General features: G+C 40.7%; 1 protein-coding gene and 1 pseudogene across 1 annotated transcript; both read right to left on the bottom strand.

Moving 5' to 3' along the window:
- Positions 1–1,050: 1,050 nt before the first annotated feature.
- Positions 1,051–3,221, bottom strand: LOC111970547 (delayed-rectifier potassium channel regulatory subunit KCNS2). Its single transcript, XM_023997367.2, has 2 exons — positions 2,237–3,221; positions 1,051–1,695 (listed from the first exon to the last, which is right to left on the bottom strand). The coding sequence occupies exons 1-2, from the start codon at positions 3,200–3,202 to the stop codon at positions 1,168–1,170; spliced, it is 1,494 nt and encodes a 497-aa protein (XP_023853135.1). The 5' UTR covers positions 3,203–3,221; the 3' UTR covers positions 1,051–1,167.
- A 21,513-nt stretch (positions 3,222–24,734) lies between these two features.
- LOC111970546 (odorant receptor 131-2-like) lies at positions 24,735–25,709 on the bottom strand (annotated as a pseudogene).
- Positions 25,710–25,911: the final 202 nt, after the last annotated feature.

Below are 25,911 nucleotides of genomic sequence, written 5' to 3'. Positions count from 1 at the left end.
TTTATACACTCAAAACTTGCTCTAGCTGTGGCAATACTGTATGCATTCTCTAAAAAAGGGGAAATTGTTAGGATTGTCTAAACCTGCATGTCATAGTAAGTGTTTGCTGTGTCATACATTCATTTGTGATTGAGCAAGACAATTTATTTGTATAATTTTCCTCTTTCATCTTAATGCAGCACTGGCTACTGTCCGTTAGGTGATGTCAGTGCACAATTGCTTAACTCTTCCAAGTTCCAACCTATAGGGTAGAATACAGACCTAGGCTGGGATTTCAACTGTATTGCTTTGCAAAGGAAAGAAACCCACCCATCAGTACTGTGCACCTACACATGCATTGCCACAGTTTGTTAAGTGTATACAATACCTTAGGGATATTCTCCACCCATCAAGCACACAGCCTTGCTCCCTGTTAGCATTGATTCACATTGGAGGAGTTACTGTACATACATATGGGGCTAAGATTTAGGATTCATGGAGTGGATGGAGGGCTGATGGAAGTGAAACACTATAAGCGAAGATGGAACGTAAAGAAAGACATTTGTCAAGCTCGAGGAAACACTGGCATGAGACTCTGTCCTGATATGCTTCATTCAACAGTCTACAGTCTGAAATTGTAGTGCAGTGTTGCAATATAGCTGCTTTTGTCAATCATACATGTACAGCTAACTTCCTAAGTGGCTGTGGGCACTAACAATGCTTCTGTGTACCCTCTTTTCTATTTTGTAATAGGAGACCCTCACAAATATGAAGAGGAAGTAGGCATTCCAACAAGGAATACATTGGTATAACTTGGTATTGAGTTGTGATTAAAAGTATACAGTAACAGAACACTGCACAATTTCAGAATGGGGTGTTGATGGAGCGTATCCAAATGAATCTCTGTTCTGTACAGGGCTAGCATAAGACACCATAGGAACTAGTGGAGGCTTGATATTAGCTTCATTACAATGGCATTAGATCCCATTAACAGTGTCACAATTTGGGATTCAGGAAGAGTTCCTTCAAACCCAGAAACAGGACAGTGCTGAATTAATACCTTAGGGTAACACCAAACAGAACAGAGAACATGGGGTGCTTATAATTAATTTCAGTTCATGTATATACTGTGTTTACTTTCCCTGTAATAATTATTCTATCATCTGTCCTGTGTTTATGGTGAAGCACTCAGTTGAAGAACTCTTTCCTCCTCGTCAACGGGCTGGACCTCTCCATAGGCAGCGGTGGATGATCAACATAGCTATAATTTACCACTCCTCCATCATCTTCATCCTCATCCAGCTCCTCCAGACACTGGCTATCCCTATCCAAACCCCCATCCCCATCCTCTTCCTCCCGCACATTGTCACTGCACACTTTGACCTTCTTCTTGTTGCTGTTTCTTACCGAGGCTTCCAGGGCCTTCTGCTTGCGGTAGAAGTGAGAGAACTTGTTGAAGATGATAGTGATGGGCAGGGCCACCACCAGGGTCCCACCCAGGATGCAGCCACTGGCCGCCAGCTTTCCAGCCACCGTGACGGGCACCACATCGCCGTAGCCCACAGTGGTCATGCTGACGGTGCCCCACCACCAGCAGGCAGGAATGGTATCCAGCCCCACGTCCTCCTCATACTCGGCAGTATAGGCAAAGCCAGAGAACACGCACACACCCACGCCCAGGTACAGCAGCAGGATGCCCACCTCCCTGTAACTGTGCTACAGACACACAGTGGCAGATAAACACAATATGTCAGAGTGGGTATGTGATATAAATTCCATTAAATTCAGAAATTCCTCTATTTGTGATCAGTTGCATGTTATATTAGATTATGACTTTATTTTGTAAGACAATATAGGTGAGGAATGGGTGGTGAATGATTTGGGAATTGAATGCCCTGTAAAACACTTCTCCATTGGGAATTTCCAAATGGATCAGAGATAAAGGCAGTGCCTTCCAAGATTACCCCTGTTCAGTTTCTAGTTTTAATTATGCAATTTGTGATACAAAATAGTCCGAAAAAAAACTGAACAGACAGCTCAAACAGATGTAATTGACAGCATGAGTGCTACATTTCAGTCGCTAAATTCCACCGTAGGATAAACTGCTTATACAGATACGATGCGATTATGAATTTGACACTATCAACACAGAATGACTCACAATTATAACGTCATGTTCTGTATGAAAATGTATGATAGATGTGATATGATACTTTCATATATAATGGGGTAGTGCAGTTGTAGTGGTATGGCTCACCCTTAGCGTTGCTCCCAAAGACCTGAGGCCTGTTGAATGTCTGGCCAGCTTCAGAACCCTGAATATCCTCATGAGGCGGAGCACCTGCACCAATTTGCCCAGGTTCCCCAGCTCTGATTCACTGCCCAACGCCAGGTCAATAGGCAGCGTGATATAGATGGGCAACACCGACACAATGTCGATTATGTTAAGCGGGTGGCGGAAGAACTTTCTCCTGTTGGGCGCCAAAAGCATCCGCGTCACTACCTCAAAGGTGAACCAGCAGATGCAGAAGAAGTCCAGCGCTTGCAGGGTCGGCTCCTCCACTTGTTTGCCATCCTCGTCAAAGTGCTGGTACTCTGGAAGGCTGTTAATGCACATGATGGATATGGAGGTCAGAACCACAGCTATGGAGAGGAAGCTGAACAGCTTACTGGGAATGGAGTAGCCTGGGTTCTCCAGTGTCAGCCACAGGTACTTCCGGGCGTTTCCACAGCGCATTTCCTGGAAGTGCTGGATGTCCTTGTTCAGGTCTGTGATCTCATCCACAGAAGTGTCCACACTGCTAACATCACTCTCCTCATCCCAGCTCTTGTGGCGGCTCTCTAGTTTGCGATCGTGGTAACGGTAGCTACAGCAGCTGTCCAGGAAGAACTCATTGATTCCCCAGTATTCAATTTCCTGGCAGAAAGAGAAGATGCACAGTTCCTCCATGATGTGGAGTTTGCCGGTCTGGTAGAATTGCAGCACGTAAGGGAAGAGTCCCGGGTTGCGGTCAAAGTAAAACTCCTTTTGTTGAGCGTCGTAATCGTCGCAAACTTGCAATATGGCCTCCTCGGAGTCGCAGGCCAGCAGGCGTCCCAGACGTGTATCGGGGAAACTACTTAGAGTGCTCGAGAACAGGCTGCGCTTCAGGCCTCCAACATTGATGTGCACCAGGATATCCTCAGCGTCCTGGACCCAGGCTGGGAGACTCTCTTTTACCATGTTGCCCCCTCACTAAAAGATAAAAGGTAATTATGAAGATTCACCATAAATCATAGGAGGCTATTTACTAAACTATAAACAACATTTACATCTACCAATAAAATATATGTTCACTAGAGTGGTGACTATGAAAGGTTTGCAATTAGATTTCAACACCTACATAACAAAGAAAATACTAAAACATGAGGTTTGTGGCAGAACATTACGATAATGCCATTTCAATAACGTAATGATAATATTTTGCCCAAAGACCAGAAGAATCTGGTTCAAATAATTCTCATATCAAGCATCCCACGGGGAAAAAACTGGTTGAATCGACATTGTTTCAATGTAATTTGTCAATGTATTGTGACAAGAAATCTACATGGAAAATACAATGAATTTAAAAAAAGTTATCAACTGTTGTTTTGAGGGTGAAAATTCAACCACAGGATTGTCATCATGGTAATCAAATTTAAACATAGACAAACCTTCTATAAATGATGTTAAATTTCTACCTTTAAAACAATGTCAGATCTTCAACTTTCGATCCGCTATCAGAAAACAAAAAACAATAAGGCTGGACAGCACCTCTTACATGAGAATTGATCTATCTTCAGCTACCCTTTGGTCGCCCATCCAAGGTTTTAAACAAGCCAAGCCTTGTTAAGCTTTGATATTTGTCACTGATCATTACCAATGTGCTTTTATGAGATCGATTGTTGAGTGATCACTTAAAAGCTAAATAGATTCACTGTTGCTATTTAAGTCATTACAAAGGGTCGGTTTAACAGAGAAAATAAAATGTAACCATACTTTATCAATTTAAAACAGTTCAATTTTACTTTTGAAATACAATAAATAGTCTGAAGCTAAGTCTATCTTACAAACGAATGTAACATTAAAATGAGTAACACATCCATTGCCACATTTTGAGATTACTGTAACTATAAATGTGTTCTTATAGAATGGTTTATTTCAAATTCGACATGACAAAGTACAGTATCAATGGCAGCCGATGCGGAATTATTTGACACAATTCACACAAATACGCTTTGCGCAAGAAAATCATCAACACAATAAAAACAATAAAAACTTTAACATACATATCTTCTTGGACTGCAGGTAGCCTAGTGGTTAGAGTGTTGGGCTAGTAACCGAGAGGTTGCTAGATCAAATCACTGAGCTGACAAGGTAAAAATCTGTCATTTTGCCCCTGAACAAGGCAGTTAACCCACTGTTCCTAGGCTGTCATTGTAAATAAGAATTTGTTCTTAGCTGGCTTTCCTAGTTAAATAATAAATAACCGTCAGTGCTAAGGAAGAAACCTTTTAGGTTCTAGATAGCACTTTTTTTTTAAGAGTGTATGATGCGCACCGCCCTCAACCCTGTCCCGCTGTTTGCTGGTTAAAGAGTGCCACACTGGCGGCGCATATTCTGTCATTGGCCGTATGTATCTGGTGTACATCATCACCATGTCCTCCTGTGCGACGGAGCTACGGTATATTTCGGCATTGCCTGGCCTTCTTGAAGATCACATCCACCTGTCCTGTCCAACGGAGGTCTGCCTGGATGAGGATGCCTATGCCTATGGCTTCAACTCTCAGAAGCTCTGAGTTATTGATGTCCAGTGGTGGTAGGTGTGAAGTAGTTTGCATTTCTACGGGTGGGGAATCGTGTCTCTGGACTATGACTCCAGGTCGGACAGATCTTGTTGAATTGAAGAGGGTGCAGTTTGGGGTTGCACCTCTACTAAGTTAAGGTCATCCATAAACTTCCACTGCTGCGTCGCTTGCTGCAATGTTGATATATGCAATGAATATCAGGGGCCCAAGCAATATTCCCTGGGGGAGGCCACATGACACTGTCCGACATGGAGCCAAGGTACTGCCTGGTGCCTGTTAGATAGGAAGTCAGTGATCCACCTGACTAGTGATGTTCGATTTAAAAGGCCTTGCTAAAGTCAGTGGTGACCTGTGAACAGATGAAGCCAGGCTTATCGGAGTGCTTGTACAGCTCGTTGGTAAGGTCCAAGAGGCAGTGGGTGGTGGAACGACCCTTGATCCAGCCAAATTGATGGTCATCGATTTGGGGAAGGATGTACCCTACTGCCCACTCGGAGATGAAGCTCTCGGCTGCCTTGCATAGAAAGAAGGTAAGGGAGATCGGTCTGATTTTGATAAGACTGGGTGGATTCGTCTTGGGGAGGGGCACCACAGTAAGCAGCTTTCCACTCCTTTGCGACCACACTTTGGTCGAGGGAAGTGTTTAGGATAATGGCCATGGGTCCACTTAGCTCGTAAGCAAACTCTCTAATGAGCCTGCCAGGTAATCCGTCTGGGCTTGTTGCTTTTTATTTTTTTATTTTACCTTAACCAACTTCTCATACATACAGTGCCTTCAGAAAGTATTCATACCCCTGGACTTATTCCACATTTTGTTGTGTTACAGCCTGAATTTTTCTCTCCAATCTACACAAAATACCCCATAATCACAAAGTGAAAACATGTGTTTAGCTAATTGAGTTGTTGCTGTCAATGAGAAGCATAGAAAAATATGTGTGAAGATAATGTCTTGAGTGTAATTAAAAATGTTGCATCAAGGAGGGGAGGGGTGTCTGGCATGTCTCTTTCGAGAATGCATGCACTCAGCTCTACAGAATGTGCTCAGCGGTCTCCTGCCAATTCTTGCGCATTCATTATTTCATTATGTGAATTGTTTGCCCTTTGATTGTTTTGTTTTTTTAATCAATTCTCCATTGCATACAGTACCAGTCAAAAGTTTGGACACACCTACTCATTCAAGGGTTTTTCTTTACTTTTACTATTTTCTACATTGTAGAATAATAGTGAAGACATCAAAACTATGAAATAACACATATGGTATCATGTAGTAACCAAGAAAGTGTTAAACAAATCAGAATATACAGTTGAAGTCGGAAGTTTACATACATCTTAGCCAAATACATTTAAATTCAGTTTTTCACAATTCCTGACATTTAATCCTAGTAAAAATTCCCTGCTTTAGGTCAGTTAGGATCGCCACTTTATTTTAAGAATGTGAAATGTCAGAATAATAGTAGGGAGAATGATTTATTTCAGCTTTTATTTCTTTCATCACATTCCCAGTTGGTCAGAAGTTAACATACACTCAGTTAGTATTTGGTAGCATTGCCTTTCAATGGTTTAACTTGGGTCAAACGTTTCGGGTAGCCTTCCACAAGCTTCCCACAATACGTTGGGTGAATTTTGACCCATTCCTCCTGACAGAGCTGATGTAACTGAGTCAGGTTTGCAGGCCTCCTTGCTCGCACACGCTTTTTCAGTTCTGCCTACAAATATTCTATGGGATTGAGGTCAGGGCTTTGTGATGGCCACTCCAATACCTTGACTTTGTTGTCCTTAAGCCTTTTTTCCAAAACTTTGGAAGTATGTTTGGGGTCATTGTCCATTTAGAAGACCCATTTGCGACCAAGATTTAACTTCCTGACTGATGCCTTGAGATGTTGCTTCAATATATCCATATCATTTTACTTCCTCATGATGTCATCTATTTTGTGATACTTGTGTACCTGTGTCCTCCAGCATCTTCACAAGGTCCTTTGCTGTTGTTCTGGGATTGATTTGCACTTTTCTCATCAAAGTATGTTCACCTCTAAGAGACAAAACGCCTTCCTGAGCGGTATGACGGCTGCGTGGTCCCATGGTGTTTATACTTGCGTACTATTGTTTGTACAGATGAACGTGGTACCTTCAGGCATTTGGAAATTGCTCCCAAGGATGAACCAGACTTGTGGAGGTCCATCATTTCTTTTCTGAGGTCTTGGTTGATTTCTTTTGATTTTCCCATGATGTCAAGCAAAGAGGCGCTGAGTTTGAAGGTAGGCCTTGAAATACATGCACAGGTACACCTCTATCAGAAGCCTCTAAAGCCATGACTTCATTTTCTGGAATTTTCCAAGCTGTTTAACTTATTTGGGGTAGGGGGCAGTATTTTCACGTCCGGATGAAAAGCGTGCCCAGAGTAAACTGCCTGCTACTCAGGCCCAGATGCTAGGATATGCATATTATTGGTAGATTTGGATGGAAAACACTCTGAAGTTTCTAAAACTGTTTGAATGATGTCTGTGAGTATAACAGAACTCATATAGCAGGCAAAAACCTGAGAAAGAATTCAACCAGGAAGTGGGAATCTGAGGTTTTTAGTTTTTCAATTCTTTGCTTATCCAAGATACAGTGGAAATGGGGTCATGTTGCACTTCCTAAGGCTTCCAGTAGATGTCAACAGTCTTTAGAACTTTGTTTGATGCTTCTACTGTAAAGTGGGGCCGAGAGGGGATTGAGAGGGGATTGAGTAAGGTCGAGAGGGGATTGAGTAAGGTAAGTAAGTAAGGGGATTGAGTAAGGTCTGCCATGAGCTGAACATGCGCTGACCACGCGCGTTCACGTGAGAGCGAGCTCTGTTCCATCGCATTTCTGAAGACAAAGGAATTCTCCGGTTGGAACATTATTGAAGATTTATGTTAAAAACATCTTAACGATTGATTCTATACTTAGTTTGACATGTTTCTACGGACTGTAATATGACTTTTCGTCTGAACTTTTGCCTGGACCTGCCCGCGCGTCGTGAGTTTAGGTTGTGTACTGAACGTGTGAACAACAAGGGGGAATTTGGACATAAACGATGGACATTATCGAACAAAACAAACATTTATTGTGGAACTGGGATTCCTGGGAGTGCATTCTGGTGAAGATTATCAAAGGTAAGTGAATATTTATAATGCTATTTCTGACTTCTGTTGACTCCAACATGGCGGATATATCTTTGGGTTGATTTGTCGTCTGAGCGCCGTACTCAGATTATTGCATGGTTTGCTTTTTCCGTAAAGTTTTTTTGAAATCTGACACAGCGGTTGCATTAAGGATAAGTGGATCTAAAATTCCATGTATAACACTTGTATTTTAAATTGATGTGGCTCTCTGCAAAATCACCGGATGTTATGGAACTCCTGAACATAACGCGCCAATGTAAACTCAGATTTTTGGATATAAATATGAACTTTACCGAACAAAACATACATGTATTGTGTAACATGAAGTCCTATGAGTGTCATCTAATGAAGATCATCAAAGGTTAGTGATTAATTTGATCTATATTTCTGCTTTTTGTGACTCCTCTCTTAGGCTGGAAAAATGGCTGTGTTTTTCTGTGACTTGGCTCTGACCTAACATAATCGTTTGGTTTGCTTTCGTCGTAAAGCCTTTTTGAAATCGGACACTGTGGCTGGATTTACAACAAGTGTATCTTTAAAATGGTGTAAAAGATTTCAGTTGTTTTGAATTTGGCGCTCTGCAGTTTCACTGGCTGTTGACGAGGTGAGACGCTACCGTCCCACATACCCTAGAGAGGTTAAAGGCACAGTCAACTTAGTGTATGTAAAATTCCGACTTCAACTGTGTTTTAGATTCTTCAAAGTCGTCACCCTTTGCCTTGATGACAGCTTTACACACTCTTGGCATTTTGATGTCTTTTCTACAATGTAGAAAACAGTAAAAAGAAAGAAAAACCCTTGAATGAGGTGTGTCCAAACTTTTGACTGGTACTGTATGTCACCAGTAGACCTACCATTAATCCCCCGTCATGTGGTTACATTAATTTTGGTTAATGCATGTATTAATTACAGTAATTTAACATTCTCATTCTCAGAGTAGAAAGTTTGTTTGTAAAGTTCACAACCTGCTACACTTGTGAGAAACATATTAATGTAGGAAAGTGTCGGATTTTCTGATTTTCTTAACTCACCACATCCACCACTAATAAGCTAAGCTTCTCAGTCATTTTTTCTTCACCTCACACAGTAAGTCAACAACATATATATTTATTTACATCCATTGAGAATTTTTTAATAATCACCAAGCCTTGATGTGAAAGAGCGAAATATCATGATCTGATGATCCCATATATCCAGTGGAAATGTCATAAAAAACAGCTGTCTGTCCCGAGCTCACTGGCACAGGAAATTCTGAGGTCCCAGAATAGGCTAGTTGATACAATGTTGCAAGTTCGCTATTGACAGCCAATTCAGGCAGCACCCAGTTAATGATTTGATACAATGTTGTACTTCACTAGCAATAGCTTAAGTCAAGACAAATAGAAAGGGAGGCAGACAGGCAGAGTAGAGAGATAAATGTGATTAAAAGAACCAGCATTTTCATCAGGATATTTTCTGCTGTTTTTATTTGTCGGCTTTAGGCATATGTATTTTGCTTAGTTGACATGGCCTATTCCTGCGTTGGCCTATAGGCTTTCTCTAAATTCTATGCAGTTATTTCTTTAGCTGCCAATGTATTTTTATTTTATTTAACTAGGCAAGTCAGTTAAGAACAAATTCTTATTTACAATGACGGCCTACCCCGGCCAAACCCGGACAACGCTGGGCCAATTGTGCGCCGCCCATAGGCGGAAATCCCAGGGGGGACGGGGGGGACACGACCCCCCCATCCTGGGAAAAATATGATTTGTCCCCCCCAATCTATCACTGTAAACATAACTATGTAATTTCAATAATATTAATAATACGCAATGAAAGCACTTGTGCTGATTATAGACACTTAATAGCGCGTTTTTAAGTTTCAAAAGATTGCGACCCCCCCCGCCCTTTGCCTCACAATGGTTTGATCCACTGCCAGTTTTTTAGCTGGCAAGGTAATAGAGGGTTCGTATTTACTGTCCGAAAGGCACTCAATGCACGTAATTAACGTGAGGTTAATCCAGTCAATCGCAGCATAGCGATGTTTTATGTTGGCAGGATTCACACACACTATAGCTGAATTTGCAGAGCGAGCGCGCAAACTAAAGCAAACATTAACTATCAAGCTAGCTAGTACCTATTCCATTTATGTGGCTTCGTCAAAGATGGAATCTTTGCTATCGTCAGTTTATTCCAAGATCAGCATGCAGCTGTAGTGCTTCAAAGTCCCTGTGATAAGGTTAKCGATAAACTGAAGTCCAAACTGAACACTATATTTAATGGTCTCATTTCAAAAGCTAAATTGTCGCTAGTGAACTTTTTTTAAATTTAATTTTACCTTTATTTAACCAGGTAGCAAAGATTATAGCAAACACCACAGAAACGGAATTTGTGCTCGCTAGTTTTACAAATTCAGCTATTGTTGGAAGCCAGCCAATATGAAACAAACTATATTAAAAGTACAAAAGGTTGCAGCATATGTTGTGTAAATGTGTGTGTGTGCTGCTAATCGAGCACTTCAGCAAAGGCAAGGCTGTGCTGGGCCTCACACTTGCCTCTGCTGTTCTTGGAGAGCTTGAATGTCTAAACATTTCACTGCAGAAGAAAACTCAGACTGTCTCTGGTATGCAGGCTGCAGTCGAGTGTGTGCGGTCATCTCAGGGGCAAGAGAAATGACGAAAGCTACCTTGCACTGTATGAGAAAGCAACAACATTGATTGACTCCATTGAATCCATTGAGTCACACTCAAGACAATTTGCTGGCAAATCAGTGGATCACTATAGGGCAGAATTATTTTAAGTGTTGGATGGTGTAGAGGYTCAGTTTGGCGACCGTTTTGACCAGGATAGTCTAAACGTCCTGCAAAAGTTGGAAAGAGCGCTTCTCACGGGGGAGTTGGATGAGTCTCTAGATCAGTACCCAGAGGTGAACATAGAGAGGGATCTGCACTGAAAGAGAATCTTTCACAACAAATACCCCTGTAGCAGCAGTGGGAGGCGCAGAGGATCCTCAGGAGCTTCCATGGAGGTGCAGGGTTGGTTGACCAAGTTGAGGTGCTGATCAGAATTTTGTTTGTGGTGCCAGTGTCTTCATGTGAGGCTGAGAGGAGTTTCAATGCACTCCACAGGTTAAAAGACTTGGCTACGGGCTAGATGGGCAAGAGAGACTGAACTGCGTAGTTGTCTGTAATGTACATAAAGACAGGCTGGACAGTCTCAAGAGGGAAAATATCTGCCAGCATTTTGTTGGATCCATTGAAACCCGCATATGTTCGGTTCTTTTGTTAAGTAGTGTGTATAGCAGTGGTTCTCAACCTTTTGGGGTACTGGAACCCTGCATATTTTGAGGCAAGGCAGGCAAGGTTTTGAGTTCTCAGGGACCTCCACTCTATATTATATGTAATTACTGGAAACCCAATTAGTCCATGGACCCCTGTTTGAGAACCCCTGGTGTATTGTATTTGTTCTTTTGTTTAGTAGTTTTTGTACATGACAGTACACTTACAAATTATTTATTTCCTGTTATTTTATTTAAAATTGCATACTTTGTGCGACATACTTGTCATAGTTGCTGTTTGAAGAGTTGAGACACTGAAGGATATTTTGTTTGATTATTTGGGTTTTCATTGAAGTAGTTATTTTGCTTTAGAACTGTACTTATTTTAAGCTTTTTGTTATTGTAAGCTATTGTAGTAGACTCAGGCCAGTGGCAGATATTTAATGACTATAAATGTATCAGAAAAAGTCTAATTAAAAGGTCAATTCAATACGGAGACCAACTTTGTGATGGTTTCTCAATGGAGATTCTTTTAGATGTGATCGCACCATGTTCATTGTAATTATGAAATACCCCTAACAGTGTACAGTACCATTGTCACATACTGGCCTTTCTTGATATTGCTGTTTGTATAGAAAATGCATACATACTGGACTGGTAAGGAGCACTGCTATAACTATTATTAGTAGTAGTATTTATAGATTTAAACATTTGAACAAGTTGGAAAACCCTTCAGTTAACTACTGTACCTATCAATTATCCAGTAGTAGTGATTATGGTTCTCAATATACTTAACATATCAACGTAGGCTATGTGTTATAGCACTACTTTTGATGTCCCCTTAGGAATTGCTCTTGAGAAAATTTAATGTAATTGTCCCTCCAAGTTGATATCAGATTTTCGCCCCTGCGGCCGCCCCATGGAACTCCCAATCATGGTCGGATGTGATGCAGCCTGGATTCAAACCAGGTACTGCAGTAAATCCTCTTGTGCTGAGATGCAGTGTCTTAGACCAGTGGCGCACTCGGGATATCAATGTGTCCATAATGGCAAAGTCAGTGCTCTTGCTTTAGTTAACTTTCAGTGTCCAGGTTTGACTGTTTTCTGTTGTTTTGTATGTGTGTGATGGTCAGGGCGTGAGTTTTGGGTGGGCATTCTATGTTGTGTGTTTCTATGTTGGTTTAGGGTTGCSTGGTATGGCTCTTAATTAGAGGCAGGTGTTTTGCGTTCCTCTAATTAAGAGTCATATTTAGGTAGGTTGTTTCACTGTGTTCGTTGTGGGTGGTTGTTACCTGTCTCTGTGTTTGTGTTCTGCACCAGATAGGTCTGTATCGGTTTTGCACGTTTGTTATTTTGTAAGTTGTTTGTAGTGTTCACTTGTTCTTATAATTAAACATGTTGAGCACTGGCTACGCTGCATTTTGGTCCTCTCCTTCACCCCAGGAAGAAAGCCTTTACACCAAGGGATTCGTTCTGGCGACAGCCCTGCTGAGGGACCTTACAGATAATTGTACAGAGCTGAGGTAGTCATTAAAAAATCATGTTAAACACAATTATCCATGCAACTAGTCCATGCAACTAATTATGTGACTTGTTAAGCACATTCTTAGTCCTGAACTTATTTAGGCTTGTAAAAATGTCTAAAAACATAATTCCACATTGACATTATGGGGTATTGTGAGTAGGCCAGTGACGCAAAGTCTCAATTTAATTCATTTTAAATTCAGGCTGTAACACAACAACATTTTGAAAACTTTCTGAAGGCACTGTATCCCATGGCTAGATGGTTGGAGCTGCTCTTGATGGTAGGTAAAAGGGAAGCTGTGATGGGTCGATGGCGGGTATGGACTGGATCACAGAGACTAGTGATTTGTTAAAATCATTGTCTAATCCTCGGCTATTACCTGGGCTAAGCCCCTCAGTGTGGAAGGGGGGCTCATTATTATTTGATTAGATTATTATTAGACTTGTGTAATCAAATAGCATGCGAAGGTCGTTTCAGGTCTGTGGAGATCTTCACAATTGCTGTAATAATCTGTGCAGAATCTCGAATGGCATTGATCGCTTGGTTGATGGTTGAAAGCATAATGATAACACATTGGCAATTCAACTAACTTTTGGCTGCCTTTTTGAGTGGGTGAATATAGGTTGTAATGTCATTGATCAACGTTTCAACCAAATATTACCCAATTATCCACGTGGGATCTTTCTTTCCAGTGTTTTTAAGCAGCCCCTCATTTGATTTATGCAATGTGATTATCCCAGGTAAGGTAGACATAATGCAATTTGGGAAAGTAACAGTAATACTAGTTCTTTGCACGGTGTGGGAATTTCTTCAGTTTAGAGGTGATAATCTAATGAAGATTCGATCCATAAACAGATTAGTCTCTCACAGCCTCTCTCCACGTTAGGTTTCCCATTTCAGACAAATCAAAGAACCATATAGGCCTAGCTATAATCTCACTCTTTCTTGTTGTCATAGACCAGGCACTCAGTTTCCCCTTTAGATATATTAAACTGAGGTGGAGTAAGAGTAGTAGTTGTGCAGTGAAATTATCATGGATTATACTTTTGACCTATAGGTGATCATAGCAGTTCGTGGGTAAAAGTTTTATATAATCAAATCCAATTTTATTTGTCACATGCGCCGAATACAACAGGTGTAGACCTTACCTTGACAATGTAAAGTCCATGGAGAATAAGAGCACTTCCTCCCAGCTGCCCACTGCACTGAGGCTAGGAAACACTGTCACTACTGATAAATTCACAATAATTGAGAATTTCAATAAGCATTTTTCTACGACTGGCCATGCTTTCCACCTGGCTACCACTACCCCGGTCAACAGCCCTGCGCTCCCCACAGCAACTCGCCCAAACCTCCTCCACTTCTCCTTCACCCAAATCCAGATAGCGGAGGTTCTGAAAGAGCTGCAAAATCTGGACCTCTACAAATCAGCCGGGCTAGACAATCTGGACCCTCTCTTTCTAAAATTATTTGCAGAAATTATTGCAACCCCTATTACTAGCCTGTTCAACCTCTCTTTCGTATCGTCTGAGATTCCCATAGATTGGAAAGCTGCCGCGGTCATCCCCCTCTTCAAAGGGGAGACACTCTAGACCCAAACTGCTACAAACCTATATATATTCTACCCTGTCTTTCTAAGGTCTTTGAAAGCCAAGTTAACAAACAGATTAGCGACCATTTCAAATCTCACCGTACCCTCTCCGCTATGCAATCTGGTTTCAGAGCTGGTCATGGGTGCACCTCAGCCACGCTCAAGGTCCTAAACGATATCATAACCTCCATCGATAAGAGAAATCACTGTGCAGCCATATTCATCGACCTGGCTAAGGCTTTCGACTCTGTCAATAACAACATTCTTATTGGCAGACTCAACAGCCTTGGTTTCTCAAATGATTGCCTCGCTTGGTTCACCAACTGCTTCTCCGATAGAGTTCAGTATGTCAAATCGGAGGGCCTGTTGTCCRGACCTCTGGCAGTCTCTATGGGGGTGCCACAGGGTTCAATTCTCGGGCCGACTCTCTTCTCTGTATACATCAATGATGTCCCTCTCGCTGCTGGTGATTCTTTGATCCACCTCTATGCAGACGACACCATTATGTATACCTCTGGCCCTTCGTTGGACAATGTGTTAACTAACCTCCAGATGAGCTTCAATGCCATACAACTCTCCTTCCGTGGCCTCCAACTGCTCTTAAATGCAAGTAAAACTAAATAAATCCTCTTCAACCGATCGCTGCCCGCACCTGCCCGCCCATCCAGCATCACTACTCTGGGACGGTTCTGACTTAGAATACGTGGACAACTACAAATACCTAGGTGTCTGGTTAGACTGTAAACTCTCCTTCCAGACTTGCATTAAACATCACCAATCCAATATTAAATCTAGAATCGTCTTCCTATTTCACAACAATGCATCCTTCACTCATGCTGCCAAACATACCCTCGTAAAACTGACCATCCTACTGATCCTCGACTTCGAGGAAATTGGATGCAGTCTATCACAGTGCCATCCATTTTGTCACCAAAGCCCCATATACTACCCACCACTGCGACCTTTATGATCTCGTTGGCTGGCCCTCGCTTCATACTCGTCACCAAACCCACTGGCTCCAGGTCATCTACAAGTCTCTGCTAGGTAAAGCCCCGCCTTATCTCAGCTCACTGGTCACCATAGCAGCACCCACCCGTAGCAGGCGCTCCAGCAGGTATATCTCACTGGTCACCCCCAAAGCCAATTCTTCCTTTGGCCGCCTCTCCTTCCAGTTCTCTGCTGCCAATGACTGGAATGAAGTGCAAAAATCTCTGAAGCTGGAGACTCTTACCTCCCTCACTAGCTATAAGCACCAGCTGTCAGAGCAGCTCACAGTTCACTGCACCTGTACATAGCTCATCTGTAAATAGCCCATCCAATCTACCTCATCCCCATACACATTTTTTATTTTTTATCTTGCTCCTTTGCACCCCAGTATCTCAACTTGCACATTCATCTTCTGCACATCCTACCATTCCAGTGTTTATTCCTATATTGTAATTACTTTGCGACCATGGCCTATTTATTGCCTTTACCTCTCTTATCCTACCTCATTTGCACATGCTGTATATAGATTTTTCTACTGTATTATTGATTGTATGTCTGTTCATTCCATGTGTAACTATGTGTTGTTTTATGTCGAACTGCTTTGCTTTATCTTGGCCAGGTCACAGTTGCAAATTAGAACTTGTTCTCAACTAGCCTACCTGGTTAAATAATGGTGAAAAAAATGCTTACTTACAATAACTTAAACAACATTGCAGTTTTTAGAAAAATAAGAGTAAAGAAAAATATTTACTAAATAAACTAAAGTAAAAAATAAAGAGCAACAATAAAATAACAATAATGAGGCTATATACAGGGGGTATATAACTTTTAAAGGATCTGTTTATGGACCCTAAAACGTTAGGTTCTGAGCTAATATTCATACCAATCTATGAACCTCAGCTATCATAGTTGTTGTATCAACTTAATGTCTGAATGGCATTAATGAAGCCTATGGATAGAGTAAATATAATAACTTTATTGTGCCAAGGATGCAAGTCCTATATACAAATGTACTGTAGTTGGGATTCCCACATTGTAGCCTGTACATTGAATATATTCACTGATCATGGCAAATAAAGGTGCGGTTCAGGTATGAATCTCTGAGACATTCTTTTTCAGTCATATCAAACTTTGAATGATGCTGTGTCTGCATGTATGTATTACAATAATACACTTCAACAGGGTTCACCACTCCCGCTCCTGGGACATCAATGATTACACATTGTAACTATGCAATAGACTAGAAGCATGATTGATTTGTAATTCATATATACAGAAAAAAAACTATGCATATCTAACTCCCTTCATCTGCATTAATCTGAGGACACAGGATAGTATTTCAATGAGATACTTTTAAATTCTCTGGTAATGCCAAAACGGAATACTATCAAATGCAGCACGCAGGGTGTGCCGCAGTATGACACAACTTTTAAAGGAGGAACCACTGTATGTGAGAATTCTGTTCATTGACTACAGCTCAGCATAGTGCCCTCCAAGCTCATCACTAAGCTAAGGACTCTGGGACTAAACCACTGGCATAGCACACACCCACGCAAGGCGGCGGAGACCACGAGAACATGTGTAAAATAGCAGAAAATTAGCTCAGGGATTCTTGAAATTCGGCATAATCCTTGTCCAGCAGTGAAACATAATTTTTATAGTAAAAAAAAGATTTTGTTGCATTATTTGACTTTAAATCTACTTTACTTTATAATTCCAACACCATCATTGAGTTTGCTGATGACATGATGTTGGTAGGCCTGATTACCGATGATGATGAGACAGCCTATAGGGAGGAGTGTGGTGCCAGGACAACAACCTCTCCTTCAACTTCAGCAAAACAAAGGAACTGATTGTGGACTACAGGAAACAGAGGGCTGAGCACGCCCCCCATTTTCATCGACGGGGATGTAGTGTCCACATCAATAAGGATCTATCATGGTCCGCACACACCATCACAGTTGTGAAGAGGGTACGACAACACTTCTTCCCCTCAGGAGGCTGAAAAGATTTGTCATGGGCCTTCAGATCCACAAAATGTTATACAGCTGCACCATTGAGACCATCTTGACTGGCTGCATCACTGCTTGGTATGGCAACTGCTTGATATCCGACCGCACGGCGCTACAGAGGGTAGTGCGTACGGCCCAGTACATCACTGGGGCAGAGATCCCTGCCATCCAGGACCTCTATACCAGGCCCCAAAAAATGTCAAAGACTCCAGCCACCCAAGTCATTGACAGTTCTCTCTGCGGTACCGATGCACCAAGTCTGGAACCAACAGGACCCTGAACAGCTTCTACTCCCAAGCCATAAGACTACTTAGTGGTTAGTTAAATAGTTAACCAAACAGCTACCCGGACTATCTGCATTGGAACCTTTTTGCACTAACTTTTTTTGACTCACCGCATACGCTGCTGCTACTGTTTGTTATCTATCCTGTTGCCTAGTCACTTTATTTCTAGTTATATGTACTGTACATACAGTGCATTTGGAAATTATTCAGACCCTTGTTACGTTACACACAATACATCCATAATTACAAAGCAAAAACAGTTTTTTAGAAATGTTGCTAATTTATTAACAAAAAAAATGGAAATATGACATTAACATAAGTACTTAGTACTTTGTTGAAGCACCTTTGGCAGCGATTACAACCTTGAGTCTTCTTGGGTATGACGCTACAAGCTTGGCACACCTGTATTTGGGGACTTTCTCCCATTCTTCTCTGCAGATCCTCTCAAGCTCTGTCAGGTTGCATGGGGAGCATTGATGCACAGCTATTTTCAGGTCTCTTCAGAGATGTTCGATCGGGTTCAATTCCAGGCTCTGGCTGGGTCACTCAAGGAGATTCGGAGACTTGTCCCAAAGCCACTCCTGCTATGTCTTGCATGTGTGCTTAGGGTTTTTGTCCTTGGAAGGTGAACGTTTGCCCCAATCTGAGGTCCTGTACTTTAATCTGTTCATTTTACCTTGATCCTGACTTGTTTTCCAGTCCCTGCCGCTGAAAAACATCCACACAGCATGATGCTGCCACCACCATGCTTCACGGTAGGGATGGTGCAAGGTTTCCTCCAGACGTGATGCTTAGCATTCCGGCAAAAGAGTTGGTTTAATTAGACCAGAGAATCTTGTTTCTCATGATCTGAGAGTTCTTTAAGTGCCTTTTGGAAAACTCCAAGCGGCCTTTCATGTACCTTTTACTGAGGAGTGGCTTCCGTCTGGCCACTCTACCATAAAGGCCTGATTGGTGGAGTGCTGCAGAGATGGTTGTCCTTCTGGAAGGTTCTCCCATCTCTGGAGCTCTGTCAGTGACCATCTTGGTTCTTGGTCTCACCGTTCCAAAGTTTGGAGTAACTTAGAACTGTCCTTGTTTTTGAAAGAAAACACATTTTTTGTCCATTAAAATAACATAAAATGTATCAGAAATACAATGTAGACATTGGTAACGTTGTAAATGACTATTGTAGCTGGAAACGGCAGATTTTTTATGGAATATCTACATAGGCGTACAGAGGCCCATTATTTACATTTACATTTAAGTCATTTAGCAGACGCTCTTATCCAGAGCGACTTACAARTTGGTGCATTCACCTTATGATATCCAGTGGAACAACCACTTTACAATAGTGCATCTAACTTTTTTAAGGGGGGGGGGGGTTAGAAGGATTACTTTATCCTATCCTAGGTATTCCTTAAAGAGGTGGTTATCAGCAACCATCACTCCTGTGTTCCAATGGCACGTTGTGTTAGCTAATCCAAGTTTATAATTTTAAAAGGCTAATTGATCATTAGAAAACCCTTTTGCAATTATGTTAGCACAGCTGAAAACTGTTGTTCTGATTAAGTAAGCAATAAAACTAGCCTTCTTTAGACTAGTTGAGTATCTGGAGCATCAGCATTTGTCGGTTCGATTACAGGTTTTAATATGGCCAGAAACAAAGAAATTTCTTCTGAAACTCGTCAGTCTATTCTTGTTCTGAGAAATGGATTCTATTCCATGCGAGAAATTGCCAGGAAACTGAAGATCTCGTACAACGCTGTGTACTACTCCCTTCACAGAACAGCGCAAACTGGCTCTAACCAGAATAGAAAGAGGAGTGGGAGGCTCCGGTGCACAACTGAGCAAGAGGACAATAGACTGTCTAGTTTGAGAAACAGACACCTCACAATTCCTCAACTGCCAGCTTCATTAAATAGTACCGCAAAACACCAGACTCAACATCAACAGTGAAGAGGCGACTCCGGGATGCTGGCCTTCTAGGTAGAGTTCCTCTGTCCAGTGTCTGTGTTCTTGTGGTCATCTTAATCTTTTTTTTATTGGCCTGTCTTGAGATATGGCTTTTTCTTTGCAACTCTGCCTGGAAGGCCAGCATCCCAGAGTCTTCTTTAATCAGAACATCAGTTGTGCTAACATAATTGCAAAAGAGTTTTCTTTTAAAATGATAAACTTGTATTTGCTAACACAACGTGCCATTGGAACACAGGAGTGATAGTGGCTGATAATGGGCCTCTGTATGTAGATATTCCAGCCGTTTCCAGCTACAATAGTAATTTACAACATTTGCAATGTCTACACTGTATTTCTGATCAATTTCATGGTATTTTAATGGACAAAAAATGTTGCTTTTCTTTTAAAAACAAGGACATTTGTATGTGACCCCAAACTTTTGAACGGTAGTGTACGTAAATAAGACATTTCTGTATTTAATTTTTAATACATTTGCAGAAGTTTTCGCTTTGTCATTATGGGGTATTGTGCGTATATTTGTCACGCCCTGACCTTAGAGAGCCTTTTTATGTCTCTATTTGGTTTGGTCAGGGTGTGATTTGGGGTGGGTATTCTATGTTCTATTATTTGTATTTCTATGTTTTGGCCGGGTAGGGTTCTCAGGGACAGCTGTCTATCGTTGTCTCTGATTGAGAACCATACTTAGGTAGCCCTTTTTCCCACCTGTCTTTGTGGGAGGTTGTCTTTGTTCGCGGCATTATAGCCGAGTTAAGCTTCACGGTCGTTTCTGTATGTTTTTTGTTTTGTTGGCAACATCTACTAATAAAAGTATGTACGCTTACCACGCTGCGCTTTGGTCCACTTCTTCCCCCAACGACGGCCGTGACAATATTGATGATTTACATTTTTTAAAATCATTTTTAGAATAAGGCTGTAACGTAACAAAATGCGTAAAAAGTACAAGGGGTCTGAATATCTTCCGAATGTACTGTATCTACTGTACCTCAATTACCTTGTATCCCTGTACAATGCAGATCGACTCGGTACTGTTACCCCATATATATAGTCAAGTTGTCATTACTCAATGTGTATTTATTATTATTTTTATTAATACATGGTATTACTTTTCTATAATTTCTCTATTTCCTTTCTCTCTGCATTGTTGGAAGGACCCGTAAGTAAGCATTTCAATGTTAGTCTACACCTGTTGTTTGCGAAGCTTATGCCAAATAAAATTGTATTTGATTTTAATTTAGACTTTAAACCAAGATCAAATGTAATCTTGTTGCTCTGTTTTAAAGTCAAATTTAAAATTAGATTAGGATTAATGCTAAACTGCCAATGGACGTGGTTTAAGTTGATAAAATGTCAGTGTATGTGCTGTATTATGGGTGTGATTATCCATTTTACTTCCTGTGGCTACATTGTTTGTAAAAGTCACCTAGCCAAATAACTAATTTGACCAAAAAGTGTATCTTTTAGCTTGAAGTACAACCTGGCAAAGTGACCAGTGGGGGTTTGTTTATCTCAAATTAGAATGAGAACATATTGCTATGAAATCATTATGACATATGTAACTAATCATAGTTCAAAGATTTAACCTCAGATTAACTAACCCAGGTTTAAAACTAAGTGGTGGAACACATCTCTGATTAAGGTCTAATCTAAGATTTATTTAAACCACGTTGATGCAACCTTATAGCTTTTATTCAGGCTGAGTCTATACACTTGGAAAGTTACACACATATTGTTGTTTCAAGACGATTTTCATTTTAATTAAGCCAAACACAAATGCGATCTTTGTCCAAACTTGACACAGACATGGTCTATGCAATTCATGTGCTCTCTTAAGATCCGACTTCACTGATTAAATGACAAGTGCGGCTCTTGTGGGAATTGCCAGGTGCATATAAAAATTGTTGATGTATAATTAAGAAGAGGGCTCTCAGTTTAAAATCACTGTACTTGAAATGTTAGTTTACAGACAGAGATTCATAGACAGTCTGAAGTAGGTACATCATAGGTAATGTCATTTGTTGCCTTATAAAATCCAAAATAATGTCATAGGCTAAAAAGCATACTGTTGGTGGCATTTGAATATAAACTATCAAATAACTTTTCTTTTAGACATTTCCCCCCTACACTAATTACAAACCAATATGATGAGCATGCAGACCTGTCAACAGGACTATCATTCGATATTTGTACAAAAATAAAAATGCTACTAGACTAATAGAAAGATTAAGTTATAACAAAAACAAAAAAAATACAAACTCACCTCAAGATGATTTTGTTCTTCTTTTCTGTTTTTTAACTGAATATAGTCTCTATCCCATGTGAAGTTTGAGAGGCTGTCTGGCTGAATCTTTGTACATTTCAGTCTTAACTCATGCTTAAGGTCTACTACCTATACTATGAAGTTTTTGTTCTTTTGATAGGCATTGTCATAACTAAATTCAGCACTTTCTCCACTTCAGCAAAGGTATTGTTACTGTAACAGCACTCGTACTGTATCTCATCTTCTCTTACGCTCGTGATTGCATACCATCGTCACACATAAAGGTTCATCTGCATTTCACCGTACTTTCCGTGTGGATGTTATCTCGCGACTAGTAACCGCACATCTCTCTCCAAGGATACATCAGCCTCCTCGTGCCTGTCTTGAGGTATGGTAGTGCAATTCTGGATCCTTGGGACGTCCCTACCGTGAACCCTAACCTTAACCTCTACCCTAACCATAACTGTTATCTAACCCGAACCTTAACCCTTACCTTAACCGTTTTAAATTTCGGTTAAGGTAAGGGTTACAATTGTCAGTGAGACAAACTTGATGTGAAAAATAAATGCACGTGTTAGCTCCTGCTGAGGATGATGTCATGCACAATTACCATACAGTAGCCTAGTCTTTTTCTATGATTTTATTTGGACCTCCTGCACTTATCACTCAAACTTCCATTGTTTGTATTGAATGTTTTCAAATTCTATTTTTGTGAACATACAACTCCAAATAACAATCTTCAAGATTTAAACACATTTCTCTAGAACATTAAAGCTATACTTATTAATGTGTGCATAGCCTACCGTCAAAAAGTGGCAAATGCATGATATTTTCACATGCAAATAGGCCCTATACTTGATTTAATACATCTTTAGTTCTCAATGAGTGATTTTCCATGAGAGCAAGTTGAGCGATATTACTTTTCTCAACTATTTCAAATTATTGCTTGGGTAATGATAAGGTACAGCGTTGTAGGCCTAGGCCTATTTATATTATCAAGGGATATACTTAATTATTTGAAATTGCTATAATAATTAAAGCTAAATTGTGTGAAAGATTTGATGGTCTATTACAAGCCCAGTGACCATAAACAAGAATTCTATTTGTTGGTAATTAGTAGGTTATCTAACGCAATGTTCTTGCCAACATGCTGTGGTAAGACTGGGCACACACTGGTTGAATCAACGTTGTTTCCACATCATTTCAACTAAATTATGTTGAACCAATGTGGAATAGACGTTGAATTTATGTCCGTGCCCACTGCCCCTGACAATGCAGCAATCCAGTAATCCTTACTATGACTCATTTGTGAATTATCAACATTTAATAGCAACACTATTATATCTTGATGATGGAATGTAACTGACAATAGCACAGCATAGAGGGGTGTCAAACCCTGTCCTTGAGGGCCACAGTGTCTGCAGAGCTGCGTGCATGCTTTAAACGTGTGTTCCATTTACACACAGACTCATTTGTAAATCTCGATCCAATTAAAATTAATTTCATGAAGTACTATTTAACAACATGTTATTACTATGTTGTTACTAAAGTGATTACACCCTTACCGGACAGGTATAAGAGCAACAATTAAAAATCAAATCAAATCAAATGCATTGGTCACGTGTTTAGCAGATGTTATTGCGGGTGTAACGAAGTGCTTGTAAATAAGTTGTATTACTATACTATACTATACTATACTGTACTATACTACACTATAGGTATAGTTATCTGGACCCAGATTTAGCCTATTCCTTGGCTGAAAAGCACATTCAATGGAGGTTTTCTATTGAGCGTGTTTTTATTTCATGAGTAAAATGTATCTGGATCCAGGAAACTGGACATGCTGTATACTGTATAGTGGCCCTTGTGTAATGGAATTTGGCACTGTTGATTTTCTTTTGACAATACCACCATCTGGTGACCAACAGCCTTACCTGCCTAAATATGGTATTTCTAATGCAGGTACAATCTGTACAATGCAATATATGTGAAGATAGATATGTTCCCAGAATTATTATCAAACAAGAGCATCTTAAGATGCTCATTTGAGTGCGCTCTGATTTCAAAAATAATTGCAATGTAGTAACATTAATCCCAAGTTTTTTCTGTATACAGAAACTTTATACTATATAATATTCCACATGAATATGAAACTCCAGACATTGTACTGTGCTGAATATACGAATTAGTATTTAACATCAGGCTTAATTTCCAAGATATTAGGTGTGTTCACTCTGGTTATCTACTCCGATTTCAGAGCACTCTGGTCTGAGTGTGCCAGAGCGCAGAATGACTGATGAATTTACAAACGAGCAACACCCGCTGAATATGACCGGTGTCAGTAAATGTCAGCAAAAAAGGTAATTAAACTGTTGCCAGCAGCACAGTTACAGTCACTAACGCTCTAGGGGTGTGTTCGTAAATTCAATCTGGAATGCCAGAGTACACTCAGAGTGCGCTCTGGCATTCGTGAATTCAGAGGGTTGTCAGGTTACACCAAGATGCTCAAACTTCTTGAGAGGTTGCAAGGTGTTCTACCAATGTCCTTTCAATATTGTAGCGAATTCAGGTGGTAGCCACAACTGGGACTCAAACTCAGGTCCAGGGACTGTCAACCTAACACCTTCTGCCAAGAGATCCAAACCCCTTGATGAGGTCGCTAAGTGTTGGGCTAAGGTCGCTACAATATTGAGTATGTAACAGAAAATAGCAGAGGAGAATAGTTAGTAATTAGTGCTCACAAAGACCAAGGTGCAAGCACAGAATTATAATTAGATTATATTTTTATGGTTGCAAGTACAGTGATGACCCCAGATGAGGGCGATGAAAATGCAGGTCCTGTGCAGATCAACACTTCAATACACAGTTGACACATCCAGCCCATCCTGACGCAAATATTATGATTATGAACAGGTTACAATTTACCCTTCCGCTTTTTTGAATTCACTTGAACTTCAGTGGGCTTTATCTGGATATCATATTGTTTGCATGAATAGTAAACTCTCATATACTTGGCAAATTTCTGATCTCTTGAACCGTAAATCACTGGGCTTAAGAGACGTGGCAAAACATTGGTGAAGAGGAAATTTGAGAACAGAATGATTGTTCGCTTATTTGGGAAGAGAGACAAAAGAATCATATTGGTTAGGGGCGTGATATACCCCAGCATGCAGAACAAAAGCTGAACCCCATGTAACAATATTGTGTTACGAGCCTTTCGAGCCGATGCTGGGTCTGTTATGGCAGCTTTTGCAGCAAAAAGAACCTTCAAATAAGTAACAACCAATGTCAGAAATACAAATGACAGGTTAACAATATGGACCGCCGTAGATGTAGCCTTATGATATGGGGAACCATAAACATCATTGTTATAACATAGAACGCCTGTGGAAAAAGTTGTGAATGGTTTAGTAGCTAGCACAATGATGATGTCACTGAGTGCAGGGATGACTGCCACACTCCAGATGAGGCAGATGAGGATGTAGGTCCTACGCACTGTACAGATCTGCATATGATGCAGGGGCTTACAGACAGCAATGTAGCGCTCTATGGCCATGCCTGCTAAGTTCAATGGACTGTTTCTGTTGGTTGTGCTAAGGATTACAAGCATCGTACAGCAAACAAACATATTCAGGCCATATGGAAGCGCATATGTTATAACCTGTAGCGCCACTGCAAAAGACAGCATAATCATGTCGTTGATCACCAGATGAATGTATAGAATATACCTCGGGTCACTGTAGAAGATATGACTCTTGAAGAAAATATACACAAAGGTTCCATTGATGTAGTTGATGATTACACCCAGGGCAATTGTTGTGAAGTTTTTCAAGAAAGCGTCACTGAAGTTATCCATTGCTCTGCTGTTGTTCATCATTCAGTTGTTCATGAAAGCAATGTTGAATTGATTTCGGCCTTTGGTGAAGTTCATTACTCGTTGACTATTAAGAACTACATAGACAGTACCTGACAAAGAAAAACAAATATTATTCAGACAATCCCCATAAGAAGAGATATGATTACAGGGATAGCTTAAACTTGATATACAGTACAATGAAAAAGGTAACAACTTGTAAGTCGCTCTGGATAAG

The sequence above is a fragment of the Salvelinus sp. IW2-2015 genome, linkage group LG11, assembly GCF_002910315.2.
Source record: "Salvelinus sp. IW2-2015 linkage group LG11, ASM291031v2, whole genome shotgun sequence".
Taxonomy (NCBI): domain Eukaryota; kingdom Metazoa; phylum Chordata; class Actinopteri; order Salmoniformes; family Salmonidae; genus Salvelinus; species Salvelinus sp. IW2-2015.
Note: the sequence above shows the minus strand (reverse complement) of the source record. Positions and strands in the feature narration are given on the sequence as shown.

Excerpts from the sequence above, each read along its gene's own strand:
- LOC111970547 (XM_023997367.2), bottom strand. The coding sequence starts at position 3,202 with ATGGTAAAAGAGAGTCTCCCAGCCTGGGTCCAGGACGCTGAGGATATC. Across the intron at positions 1,696-2,236 it reads CTTTGGGAGCAACGCTAAGG|CACAGTTACAGGGAGGTGGG; the intron begins GTGAGCCATACC and ends GTGTGTCTGTAG.